This window comes from Tursiops truncatus, chromosome 6 (assembly GCF_011762595.2).
Source record: "Tursiops truncatus isolate mTurTru1 chromosome 6, mTurTru1.mat.Y, whole genome shotgun sequence".
Classification (NCBI taxonomy): domain Eukaryota; kingdom Metazoa; phylum Chordata; class Mammalia; order Artiodactyla; family Delphinidae; genus Tursiops; species Tursiops truncatus.
In genome coordinates, this window is record NC_047039.1 from 57,468,057 (window position 1) to 57,481,310 (window position 13,254).

General features: G+C 36.5%; 1 protein-coding gene across 1 annotated transcript in view; it reads left to right on the forward strand.

The window, feature by feature from the left end:
* PTPRD (protein tyrosine phosphatase receptor type D) overlaps positions 1 to 13,254 on the forward strand; it is a 2,130,336-nt gene that overhangs the window by 2,053,494 nt on the left and 63,588 nt on the right. The window contains exon 33 of the mRNA XM_073806125.1: positions 1,275 to 1,398. Within this exon, the coding sequence (XP_073662226.1) occupies positions 1,275 to 1,398 (124 nt within the window). The remainder of the gene's footprint in view (positions 1 to 1,274; positions 1,399 to 13,254) is intronic.

Below are 13,254 nucleotides of genomic sequence, written 5' to 3' on the forward strand. Positions count from 1 at the left end.
ATTACCGTGCTGAACTCTATCCATTTTAACACAAATGTGTGCATCCTTAATATTGTACCAGCTGTTGGATATATTTTAATTTCAAGTTCTACATATCCACATAAAAGCGTGGAAAATATCGGTATCAAAATTAACTTGTTAAAAATTTTATGAACATAACAAAGTGTTTTTACTTTTTAAAGAATTTCATCTGTATATAAACCTAATTTATCATTAATTATGTCTGAAAACTTGATTTTGATCATTGAAAATCATGTTTCTATAATTACTGAGCTCATATTTCCATATACCATGAAATTATGTCTTAAAAAAATGTCAGTACGCTATGATGAAAGAAAAAGTATTTTGATTTCCATAACATTGCAGGACATTAAAAAGTTCCCCAGAGTTTTATATCAAAGCCTGAATTCAGTCTCAAAATAATGGTTCTGCTTTAACCACAAAGAACTTTATATTATTTTATATCTGTGAGATATTTATTTTAGATTATTGAACAACTTTGGTTGAACTAAGGCATCAAGGAAAGACATTAAAAATCAGAAAAAGTAAGTTTAAAATAAAGAATAAAAAGCAAACTTTGTAAACATGATAACACATAATGATAACTTAAGAAGCGATTAGATCCTATCTGCATTAGATTATAAATTAATATTCTAAGAAGATTATTTGATTTAACTGACCTCCCTTCTTTACTGTTATTCTTAACTGTTTGAATGTACAAATTGCCTTGTGATAGTGGTCATAGTATGTTTTGGAGAAACAGACAAAATTTTAAGTTGCCCTCAAGATGTAAGCCTGCAGGTGAAGAAAGAAGAGCCTGTGCCTAGTGAATCCAGTAAATGATCAGTCAACTTTAAAGAACGAGGTTAGGTCCACATAGGAAAGGGTAAGCAAGATAAAATAATGTTCACAGAACTAGAAAACTGGAAGGAATATTGAACCAAGGTAACTTGGAAACTACAGCAGCAGAGAAGGAAAAGTGAAAAAAAAAAAAAAAACAATAACCAACCTGCCTTTCCACTATTAACAGAACACCTATATTGATTTCTTTTTTCCATCTGAATCAGTGTTGGTGACTATCACTGTTTTTTCCTATGATTAATCATTTCATCTTATGCTGGTTATATTAGTGTTCAGCTTCACAGCTAGGGTCGTCTTGATGAAGTGTAGCTTCAGAATTTCCTTTTTAAATCGTTTGTTACTTGTGATAAATGCCTATAATCTGATGTTATTCAGTATTGATTTTATGTATGTGTGCTGTTTTTCTTTTAAAGTCAATTGACCCTGGCCAGCAGTTCACATGGGAACATTCAAACTTGGAAGTAAACAAACCAAAGAACAGATATGCAAATGTAATCGCATATGATCATTCCCGAGTTCTCCTCTCAGCAATAGAAGGTAAGGAAATGCAGATGTTATTTATACCTTTATTTTGATGGGTTTAAATATGTGCGTGAAAATATAGTTTTAACTAGGTGTTCAGCCATCTATGAAAACAGTTACTTAAGATTTAGGTGCTGGGGCTTCCCTGGTGGCGCAGTGGTTGAGAGTCCGCCTGCCGATTCAGGGGACGCGGGTTCGTGCCCCGGTCCGGGAAGATCCCACATGCCGCGGAGCGGCTGGGCCCGTGAGCCATGCCGCTGGGCCTGCGCATCCGGAGCCTGTGCTCCGCATCGGGAGAGGCCACAACAGTGAGAGGCCCGCAAAACGCAAAAAAAAAAACAAAACAGATTTAGGCGCTGCTTGTTCTCACTTTTTCTTTCTCATACAAATATACCAGTCCTTGAGCACACAATATCCTTGACATCATGTAACACAAGGGCATTCCTCATTACCTTCTTGCTTCTACCCTGGATGAAAGATTTCATAATGCAGTTCATGTTTATATAGGGGAAGCAAATTGAGGTTGCCCATTTTACTGATGGCTGCTGATGGTTATGAATAAACAGGTGACCGTCGGAAGATGCCCATAGACTGTTACTTAAAAATGGTGAGGGGTTTGTTTGTCAATAACTCTGGATAACCACTAGGAACGGCCAAAAAGTTAGGAGTGGTGATGTGACGATTAATAAAAATTAAGCACATTAGAAATGTCTAGCTCATCTAATTTGTGGACTGCTTGGTAATCTCTCTCACAATTGTAGTAGTAAGGAGTTTATTCCAGAAGGAATGATGGCTCCTAGAAGATGAGGATTATTCCTCAAGTATACCTAGCTTCTCTGAAGGATTCATGAGAGTATTATCCATTCACCCCTTTCCAATAATAAATCCTTCTCACATGGCATATTAAAGACACTTAGGAGCTCATGTTCAGCACTCAGCATTTTGTTAGTCTTTTATGGCCATGGTAGTGCATTGGATTGCTTTCCTTAGAACGTAGTTTACAATGTCACTTAAATCCTAACCTGGACTACCGACTGCCACATACCACATTCATCCTCACTGGCATTCAGAAGAGCTCTGTGGCTTTTTCATACTTGAAAGGTCACTGCTTACCCTCTTCCCGATGTTTTATAAAACATTAAATAATACCAGCTTCAGACCCGGACCTTTTTAGTACCTTAACAGTTGAAACATTTTCATCTATAGCTGTTCAAGTATAGCTTGTATAGCAAGTAACAGTTCAAGCTGTTTCCCTTTTTTCTGCTTCCGAAATCTATGATGACCACCACTTTATCTCATAACTCTGACCAAGTCCTACCTGCCTCCCTAGTATCCAAAGTTAATTTGAAAGTGAGACTCTGCTTAGCTTTCCCAGTCAGCACCAAAGGCAACAACACATTGAATTCCAATTTTGGAGGAATAAGAACGACCGTGTGGCATTTGAGCAAGTCCATACCTCAGTTCCCGTTTCTCAAAATGGTATTATGTGGCATAGATATATTTTGTAAAATTCTCACAATCGATTTTACTTTTGATGTTGGAAAATGGCTTGATCCCTTTTTGAGCCAATTAAAGATGCTAGGTGTTCAGGAGTTAACTTTTTTCCATATTGAAAAAATTGATCAGTTTCATCAGAGTTCCCCCAATGCTAGTTCAAGCAGGATAGTGTCAAATAGGTAGTTGCTTCTTCTGAGGTCCTGTTTAAAAACTGTAAATGGTATATGTGGATGATTAGCATATAGGGTTTACATTTTACCTATCTCCCATCTTAAAATGTAAAAAACTATAGTAGCAATTTCTTGTCTGAAGTCTCGTAAATCGTATCCATAGTAAATAAGAAACTAAACCAAGTCACACATAGAGGAGAGAAATCTTTTTTGTCATTAGTGAAGCAAGGTAAATTATAAAAATAAAATAAGTGAATGTAAATTGAGAACCCAGTTGGCATGATCTTGGCTAGAGAACTTGTCATTCTGCCTTTGCTGTATTGCAGCATCGTTTCCACTCAGAATTAGGTCATTCGGTACTACCACTTCCGTGTACTTTTCCCTGCTTTGTCATTATTTTCCTTAACCTGTTATTTTCCACCAACTTAACAGTAAAGTATGTCGAAGGACAAAGAATGTTCCTCCTTGTACCTTTATTATGATAGTTGGAAACTACGTACATTTCATTCCTATGCTATTTTTACAGTATAAGAGCCAAAGCAGTTGAATCACACTAAAACCTGCCTTTTTATAGCTCTGTGCCCACAAATACACCCTAAATCTAGAGATGACCTAGAAACTAAAAGTTTTTCAATTTTAAGTGTTATGCAAAAGGTTAGAAGCATTTAATTGAAGTTTATGGGCTATACAGAGAGCTTTAATCTAGATTACAACCATGAACAGCATTTTATCTTTGACTAAGCCCTAGCCAGCAGATATTTAAGGGGAAAAGCAATCATCCTATATCTTAAGCACAGAAAAAAATACCAGCAACTGGAACCACAGAAGCACTAACTGAGGCTTCTCCTATAAAGGGAGCTTTGATAACACAGAGCCAGATTTTTAAAGTATATTAAAATGTTAAGTGACTTCATGCACAATTTATAAAATGTAACGTGCTTGTTTTGGGTTCTACCCGTGGTGATAACGTACATGACTGTGGTTAAGTGTTTTATATGGGGCGTTTTTGTTGTTGTCCTTCTCTCAGTGGTTCTGATCGCTCTCTTCATATTACTTTGCAGAGTGATCTGATGACATTAAAGAAAAAACTGGGTGTTGCCACAGTGACTCGTGTTGTCTTTATCTTGGTTTAATAGAGCAAAACTTTTAACATACTTCCACTGAAAGATGACAAGGGAAAAACTTAAAAGAATCAGGAATTGTGTATGGGCACCAACGTGCTTACTGAACCCCTTGAAAATAGTGATACTTCATGACGTGTTTCCGAATGACAATTATTTTATGTATGCTGGGGAAAATGCAGAATAAATTCAAGAGAGTCCTAATTACAAAATGTTCACAATTGTTGAATTAGAGAGTAAGCAGTATGAAAATACAATTGAATTTTTGACCAATGCAGTTACTGTTGGGATCCCAACATGTTTAAGCAGTTCTTAAGAGAGAATAGTAATTCCTGAAAAAAAGGGGTGATGGGATTTATTTTAATGATTTAAGATAAATGTTGTCAAAGAAGACTAAATGGAAACTAATATTTGTATGTGAATAAAATAATATGCTTAATCTTATAGATGCCAAAGTTGTCCAGAAAGTATACTTTTATTAAAGTACAAAAAGAGAAATGGACAAACCAAAAGATGAAAAGCAAGTTTGGGTCACAGCTCTGTCACTAAGTAGTTAATGTAACCTTGACTTCTCTGAGTATCAGTTTCCCCAGTGCTAATATCTTTTACTTTTGAGTTCTCTAATACGAGTTAGCTCTATGTAGTTTTCATATCAGCTATCTTATTTACTGTACTCACAACAGTCTGATGAAGCAACACTATAAATATTTTGATACAGATAGGTATCCATGTTTAGAGATGAGAAAACTGGAGCTCAAACAGAGAATCAGCCCTGACTCTCTCAGTGTAAAAGGTGAACAATTAATATAGCTTAAATTAGAATTGAGCTCCTCTGATTCCTCAATCCAGGCTTCCATAGGCCCACATCACTCACACTGCTCTCCTACTGATACAGAATGTGACTGTAACTAAGTAGCTTAGCATGGTTCCGAACACCCAGCCTTGCCTTTTTACCTAAAAAGTCCATTTTATCATTTGGTATCATGGATAACACAAACTTCACATTAAATATTTCATTTCCCTATTTATGGCCTAACTTTTCTGAGGCAGTGACACAAAAGGGGGAATCATCAGTGACCCAAATGCATCAGAGTCCTACAATTGCAGAACGTTACATCTGTCCCTCACAGGTGATCTACTTAGCGCAAATATCTTTTTATGTATCTTCAACTTCTTTTAAACTCAGGAATATCAATTAGTGGTAGATTATTAATTGTACTGCCTTGTAACTATCAAAAATTCAATCTAACTATTACAGTCCTAGATAAAAAAAGTTTTGTTTTGTTTTCTTTGTAAAATAGAATTACTCTTCACTGCTGCCAGTACTACATTTCTATTAGTAGGATTATAATTAACATTTCACTTTAAAAGTCATGTTGACATGGAATTTTTTAAAATCATTGGCCAGGCCTAAATATAGAGCAAAATTTAAAACCCTCCTTTTAAATTCAACAACAAAGACAAGACGTTATGATAGACATGACTGTCTTGGTATTTACCATGTGTTGGGCATCATGTCATAGATTTTTATACACAGTGTATAAAATCATGTATAGTTGTTATTTATAGTGTTCAGAACAACCTCAAAAGCTAGTTGTTATCATCCAATTTAATAGACAAGGAAACTGTTAAACTTTAAAAAGTCAAGTAACTTGTTTATAATCATTAGCTAGTTACTGGCAGAGCCAAAATTTTAACATGAGTCAGTTGGACTCAAGAAGCCTCTCTTCTCCAATAGGTCACTTAAGACTGTAGCCACCTTTGAATCATACTGGCCGAGCCTATACACATCAACCTAATTCAAAAACTGCCTTTTTGGCTGGGATGACTGTCTAGGAATTTTGAAATATACATTGTGAAACACTTATGATAGAAATCTTAGAGCCAGAGGTCTTCAACTGTGTTCTTAGACTTCCGTCAAAGTGAATTTTTCCAAAGAATAAGCGATATATAAATGACTTTCTGGTGGATTTTTTTTTATTTGTTTAATATTACTTTTTGAGGTATCTTAGGAAGAATGCGAAATAAGAAGACAGAAACTAAATCCCAGTTTTAGCAGCTATGTGACCTTGGGCATGTAACTTAGTTCAGTTAACCCTTTGGGGGGAGCTTGTTCCTTCTGAGAATCTGACGAACATTTTAAATCCCACTTGCAAAGAAAAGGCACCTACACACTTTATCTGCATACTAATATCATAGAGTTCACAGACATACAATCTCTTTGCAAGCCCATTCTCCAGTTTAAGGGCCCCTGACTTTGTGTCTTTTGTTCTAGTTCTTCCTAAAATGAGAATGTATAAGATCCTTCCTGCTATTCTGAAAATTCTGAAGGTTGATTCTAAATCCAGGGATCATAGATAAATATTAAATCTTGGACATTAAGAGATTACTCTTTTGAGGGGAAAAAAAAAAGCCCACACATTTAATCCAGAGGCTTTACTCAAATAGAATTACTGGCTGGTGTGTGTCTCTCCTACTGCGCCAGGTTTAAATGGTTTTATCTAAAAGAGTTAGAAATGACAAAGAATAAAGCGCTTCATGCCATATGCATTTTTTAACACCAGTGCTTGTTAATCTGATAAAGGCAGCTTAGTAAAATATGGGTTTGTTTTATTTTTTTCTAGTTTTGGGGGAATATATTTAGTTTCAAACCATAAATATGTTTATTCACTTCATCTCTATAATGAAGAGGTACCTTCCTACAAGGGCCTGTGTATTTTTCAAGAACTACTTTCCTATTAAATCATCTTGCTTCTGAAGAGATTGTTTGGACAAGTTACTGTGCCTTGGTTTCCTCATCTGTGCAATAGAATTAATAGTAATACCTACTTCCTAGAATTATTAGGAGGATTTAATGAATTAATGCATGTAAAGCCTTTAGATGAGTGTTTGGCACAAAGAAAATGCCTAATAAATATTGGGAACTATTAAAGTTATCATTGCTGTTATGAATTTTGTTACTACTATTGATAGATCCTTTTATCCACAGATGGAATTTCTTTTGCATATGATCTATGGGAAAATTAATAATATCCAAATGAGAAAGCTGCATATATTTGCAGCACTCTGTGAAGCAAAAGAAAATATTGGTGCTTGATACATGGAAATGAGACCTATAATAGCGTTACAAATTTCAACAAGAGGAAGAATGTGTTCTTTTAAATGGAAATCCAAAATGTATCATCTGCTGTTTGATTTATATAATAGGAGCAACTCAAGACAACTCCAACTGTAAATAATATAGATGATGTTACAACAACTTCATTATCTGTGAGATGCGCAATTTAGCCCCTTTAAAGTGAGGAAGCAGCTCACGGAATCACTGCCCCTAAGATAAATCTAAATTTAAAAAGTAAAGAGAAGAAACTACTGATATTCCCCTGTACTATCAGTTCACCATCTGCCACTACACTTGTGCTCTACGTTTAAGTCCTGTCTTAGCTTCTGTATAGTGTTGAAAGGTAAATCTCTACCGATTTGTTTAACACAGCGGTCAGCACATGGTAACATTCTCCAGTTTCACATCTTATCCATGCTGTGAGTTATCTTTTTTTTTTAACAGGCCATATCTAATAACCTGATATATTTTCAGTAAGTAAAAACAAACACAGGAATATCAGTTAATACCATCTAGCCAACATTTTCTAATAAGCGTTTAATTATATTATAGTGAATATAAATGTTCCATATGAAGCACTAACATTAAAGAATTAAAACTGTTTTCCTCAGTAAAGAATAGCTGTCATGATATTTCCCACATTGACTCAATAAATATGATTCCTTTTCCTCCCTCTTGGTTCATTCTCTCATTCTCTCTCTTTCTCTTTCCTCTCTCCCCCAATCCCAGACACTAATGACTAATCTGTGGGCACCTGTTGTTTGTTTTATTTTGCTCTTGAAATTCTATTTAAACTACTGAAGGAAGTAGGTTAGAACACATGCCTCATCTTAAAAAAAAAAAAAAAACAAGGCTAAATCTCATCCCATTATTGGTTGAGTTCATTTTTCTCACATTGTTCAGAACATCAAGCGCTGAGTTAGCTCAATTTCTCTAACATTTTCAGTTTTCAAGTTAATTCTTTTTTTTTAACATCGTAATTGGAGTATAATTGCTTTACAGTGGTGTGTTAGTTTCTGCTTTATAACAAAGTGAATCAGCTATACATATACATATGTTCCCATATCTCTTCCCTCTTGCGTCTCCCTCCCTCTCACCCTCCCTATCCCACCCCTCTAGGTGGTCACAAAGCACCGAGCTGATCTCCCTGTGCTATGCGGCTGCTTCCCACTAGCTATCTATTTTACGTTTGGTAGTGTATATATGTCCCTGCCACTCTCTATTTAAATGGCATCTCTCTCCTGCATGCAGCAGAGCAAGTGGTGTGGGGATCTGTTATTCCCCAGCTCCTACCTCAGCCTGCACCTGTGGTGCTTCTTACCTAGAAAAGAGAAAAAGCATTTTTAAGGGATGGCTAGTTGTGTTGGTTTTTTCCTTTACTCTTGTTCCCAGGAAGCTAATCAAAGAGTAACTCAGACAGCTCTATGAGTTTCTTTTTATCTCCATTTTCTTTAGTTCAGTTATTGGGATTTTCTTTTCATTTGTATTGTACATCTATGCAGATTGTGCTAATGAATCTACAATTCATTACTCTGATGCTGCAGAGAAACCTAAGTCATCTGCGGAATGGCTCTGTTTTTAGAATATAGGCACAGGTTGTACATGGCTGGGAAGTTAAAAAATAATTATTTTTGTCCTCTCCGTTAATTTTTTTTTAATATAGGAATTAGGAAGGGGCCTTCCAGATTTAGAATTACTTTTTGTCAGTAGAGTATTTAGGAATGACTAGCCTTATTTCATTTCTGTTTTTCACATCGATCATAAGAATAACTAGCATCACTGGTATTTTAGATGTTTCAAATGCATTGACTCATTTGACTCTCACAGGGGTTTTGGGTAAGGAGGTTATGAAAGTGCTGCTTGTATTTTAGGATATATATATGAGGGGACTGGGACTCTGAGAGTTTCCTACAGACAGAGCTCCTGTCGTCATACTCTGCATTTCATTTTGACTACTTCATTGCTGAATAAAGCCCTACAATAATTGCATCCTTATTAACGTAAGCTAAGTAGACCAAAACTCTGTGACTTGGCTGAAAAGGCATGCTTCAGTGGCCCAAAGTCTGCTTTATATTTCAGGGCAAAGTGCCCCCTAACCAGAAATCAGTTCCCTCTGTCAGAAGTGCTGATAAGTCCCCAACACGTGTAGCTAATCTTAGAATGCATTCAAAGACAATCCAATCGCCCACATCCTTCGCTGTAGCCACTCTCATAACCCAGCCTCCTCAGCAGTGCTGAGGAATAGAAAACCAGAGAGCAGAGGACGGAGAACATCGAGAGGGTGGAGGCTGGGTTCACAAGCTCTTTGAAAGGTATCCCTTCCATTAACTCATGTGGTGATGAGCTGCAGTGCCCACAGAGCAACGCACACTTCTAAAACAAATTGTCCTACATACGGTAGAAACATGGAGGGTCATTTGCCAAACTGCAGTCACATCCGGGGAAACTTTAGCAGATAATACACTGTGCCTTGCAAGAAGCGTTAGTTTTTTTCTGGTATGCTGCGAAGAGAATCCTTCATTTTGCTAGTTCTGATGCAGCTGTGGGTGGCTGCCATGGTGTAAGTGAAGGAGAAAGAAGGCCTGGGTCCCTTGAAATCAAATAAATTTTCTAGTAAGTTATTATTGGATTTCATTTTTCTATTTTCTGTTCTCTAGTTTTGCCAGTGTCAGCAAACAAAGTAAACAGTTTTTTCTGCATTGTGGGTTGTAAAAATTACAATCTAGGTCTTAACTGGAAATTCATTGTTGTTGGAGTTTTTCTTTTTATTTGTGTATTGAAGTGGTGGAGATGTTATTTACTAAATAAAAGATAGCTTTTGTGCTCTAGTGGATCCCGAGTACTTCCATCTTACAACAGGGAATAAACTGGCTTACAAAAAAAAAAATTTCTTTTTGACACAAACTTCACAAAGCGTTTGCAGAGTGAAAGGAAACAGAAGTGCTGGAGTTTTGATGCCACACTGTAAGTTGGAACAGAGTCAGCCAGTGAACTGGAGGTCTATCTCCAGCTCTGTAATGCTGTAGTAGTTTGTCTTCTGGAGCCCTGGATGGCATTCTCCCTTCCCTCTGATGCTGCCTCTTACTGATTCTCGCCTCCACAATTCAAGGAAAGCTGCTTTTTCTGAATAGACTGCGTACTAGCCTAGTCCTACCCCCTCCTCTTGTTTTTGAATTTGTTTATTTTTTTATCCCACCAGGTTCTAATCAAGATTTGAAGTATCAATCACACCAAAAAAATCTCCTCTCAGCACATCAGAGGTAGAAGCAATAGGAATCAGCTTGAACGATCATCAGAGCATGTTCCTACCTAATCTGAGAGCCACAAAGCCTCTATTTATCTTAAAATCTTCACAGAGATTTCTGAATCCAAGAAGGTTAAGAATACCACAGAGAGACATCTTATTTTAGAACTCAAAGGGACTTGAGGGAATCAGTTTGTCCAACGCACCTTGTTTAGCAGATAAGCAGTCATAGGTCTGGACAAGTTGAACGGACTGCCCAAATGTCAAAGAGCAACCTACCAGCATGCTGCCCTAGACTGGAGTTCTGGTTTCCCGGTCAATTTCTCTATAAAGCCTTAGCATGTATTGTTCCAAGTATTGTTGTTAGTATTGTTCCAAGAGGCACATATGACTTACCCTCCAGTGTGGGGTGACACAAAAGTACACACTTACCCCTTATGATTACTTAATTTCACATCAATAAAATAATTCATGTACTATTTTGGGTCCTGCTTTTTTCACTTAACATCAGAGCTAAGGCCTTCATTATTAAATTTTTATAATTCTAAACACCTCTCGACAAGAGAAATCTTTTCAAATCAAACTATCTGCTGACCTGAAAAAGCTAATGCAAAGCGAGTTGTTTATTTTTTTTAACTGGACCCACATGACCCAATTAGTTCTCATAAAATTAACAAGGGGAAATAAAAACTTATTTTAACCCAGGCATGACAAAACAGCTCAGATAGTGTGTTCTTTGACATTTCAACATGCTTTCGAGGTTTTAAAGCATTTCTCAGTATGAGTTAATTATTCATCACGAATATTCTTTCAAACCTAGTAGCTTTATCTTTCCGAGGATTCCTCTCCTTTTGTTAATATTCAAACACACAGGGGAACATTATTATGAAGCCCTAAAGTGTTAATCCCATGCTTAAATGAAGCAAAATGGCATTACCCCTGCATGTTGAACTCATGATAAATTCTCAAAGTTTTTCAGACAGAAAAACAGGGGAGCCCAAACTTCATGTCCAGGCTAAGTTTTCCACTGAAAGCTGTAACTGGCAATTCCCAGTGAATAAAATGAAAGCCTAAACCTGACCCATCCCTGTTTGAATAGCTGTTTGCTATGGCTCGCTGTGCATGAAGAACACAGAAGCCCAGTTCTACCAGTCATTCACCTCATCACAGTATCTGTTAAAGCCTTGAGTTTTATAGCTCTTAGTTTGCCCAAAACACAAAGACCCAGTATAAAGCATGTAAGTAATAGTTTTAAGCACCACAAGAAATAACAGTCCATTAACTGATGAAATAGACTATAACACAGGAATGGGGAATATTGTGGGGTACGATATAAAGTCAAGATCTAGCCTCAGTATTCTCACTTATAAGATTAGAATGATAAACAATTATTATTGGTGTTGGAACTGTTTACGTGACTTATTAATTGGAGAATACACATGAAACAATACATAGGAAATCATGAAAACTTACTTTTATAAATGAAGTAAAGCCATGGATGCCTAGGAAGAGCAAGTTTTAGATCTAAGCTGTTTCTCTTGGACAATGACATTAAGACCAACTGTCCAAGAGACAATCCTACAGCAGGGCCAATCCTAAGATTCTGCCTATGATGAGCTTCAGACATGTTTTTTATGCTCTTGTTATTTTAATAACTCCTGCCCCTCAAAAAAAAAAAAAAAAAAAAAGGCAAGGCACACCATTACCATAGTTTTGGACAAAAGTCTCCTTGACTCCAAGAAATAAAAGGAATCAGCTAATTTATAGTAATCCTGTATTCTTTCAGTTCTGCATTTTAACTTAGATTTCCATTCATCGTAGCCCCAGAAGAATTCAATGAATTCTCACACACTTCTCTTGGATCAGTACTGCATGCTGATTAGTGTTGCATTAGTGGAAAGCCAGCATACTATTTTTTTTTCATTGGGATTGATTGAAAAATTGTTCTAAATATATCGCATTGAAAATTGAGGTCCCATCTACTTGAAATACACTGCTCTTTAATTTCAGATTCTGATATGGGGTTAATATTTTTTAGACGGGCAAGCCACCACCATTTCTCAGATCTTTTCTCATTCCTCTTTCTACACAGCTTGTTATGTTGGGTTGTATGAATATAGGACACATTAGGCCTTAGAGCTTCTAGAGAACATAGCCATCTCTCACATCTCCACATTGCAAAAGACATATGAGAGAACTTACTGGAAGTGTCTTTTTGCCAGAGTGTGTAAAGGGATTTGCCAGGAGGCTTTTATTCCAGGTACTACCTCCTTACAGACAAGTGTCAAAATAGAAGAGGAGCCTCACACTATTTTCCGGATATAAATTTGAGCCTAACAATTAGCTCTCCTAGGTATTGAATTATTGTTTTCAATTCTCTTCTTTCCAGAATATCAAGTCCCAAATTCTTAAAGTATTTGGTGATACAGTATGGATCCCAGGTGCCTAATAGTCTTCAGGCAGAATTTTTGTATTTTTATCCCTGGAAAATGCGACCATTATTCAGTATCAACCTATTCCCCCTAAAATATAATGACTTATTGTTCAAACTTGAGCAATATGTCAAAAACCAATTCATTACATAATAACTGATTAAAATTTATGCAAGAGTATAGGATAGTTCTGATTCCCCTCCTTTAGATATGAGTCTCACACCCACCTCCTCTGTCCTCAGATGTGTTGTTCAGACACATTTGTTATCATCCTTGATGAGAGAAAAAT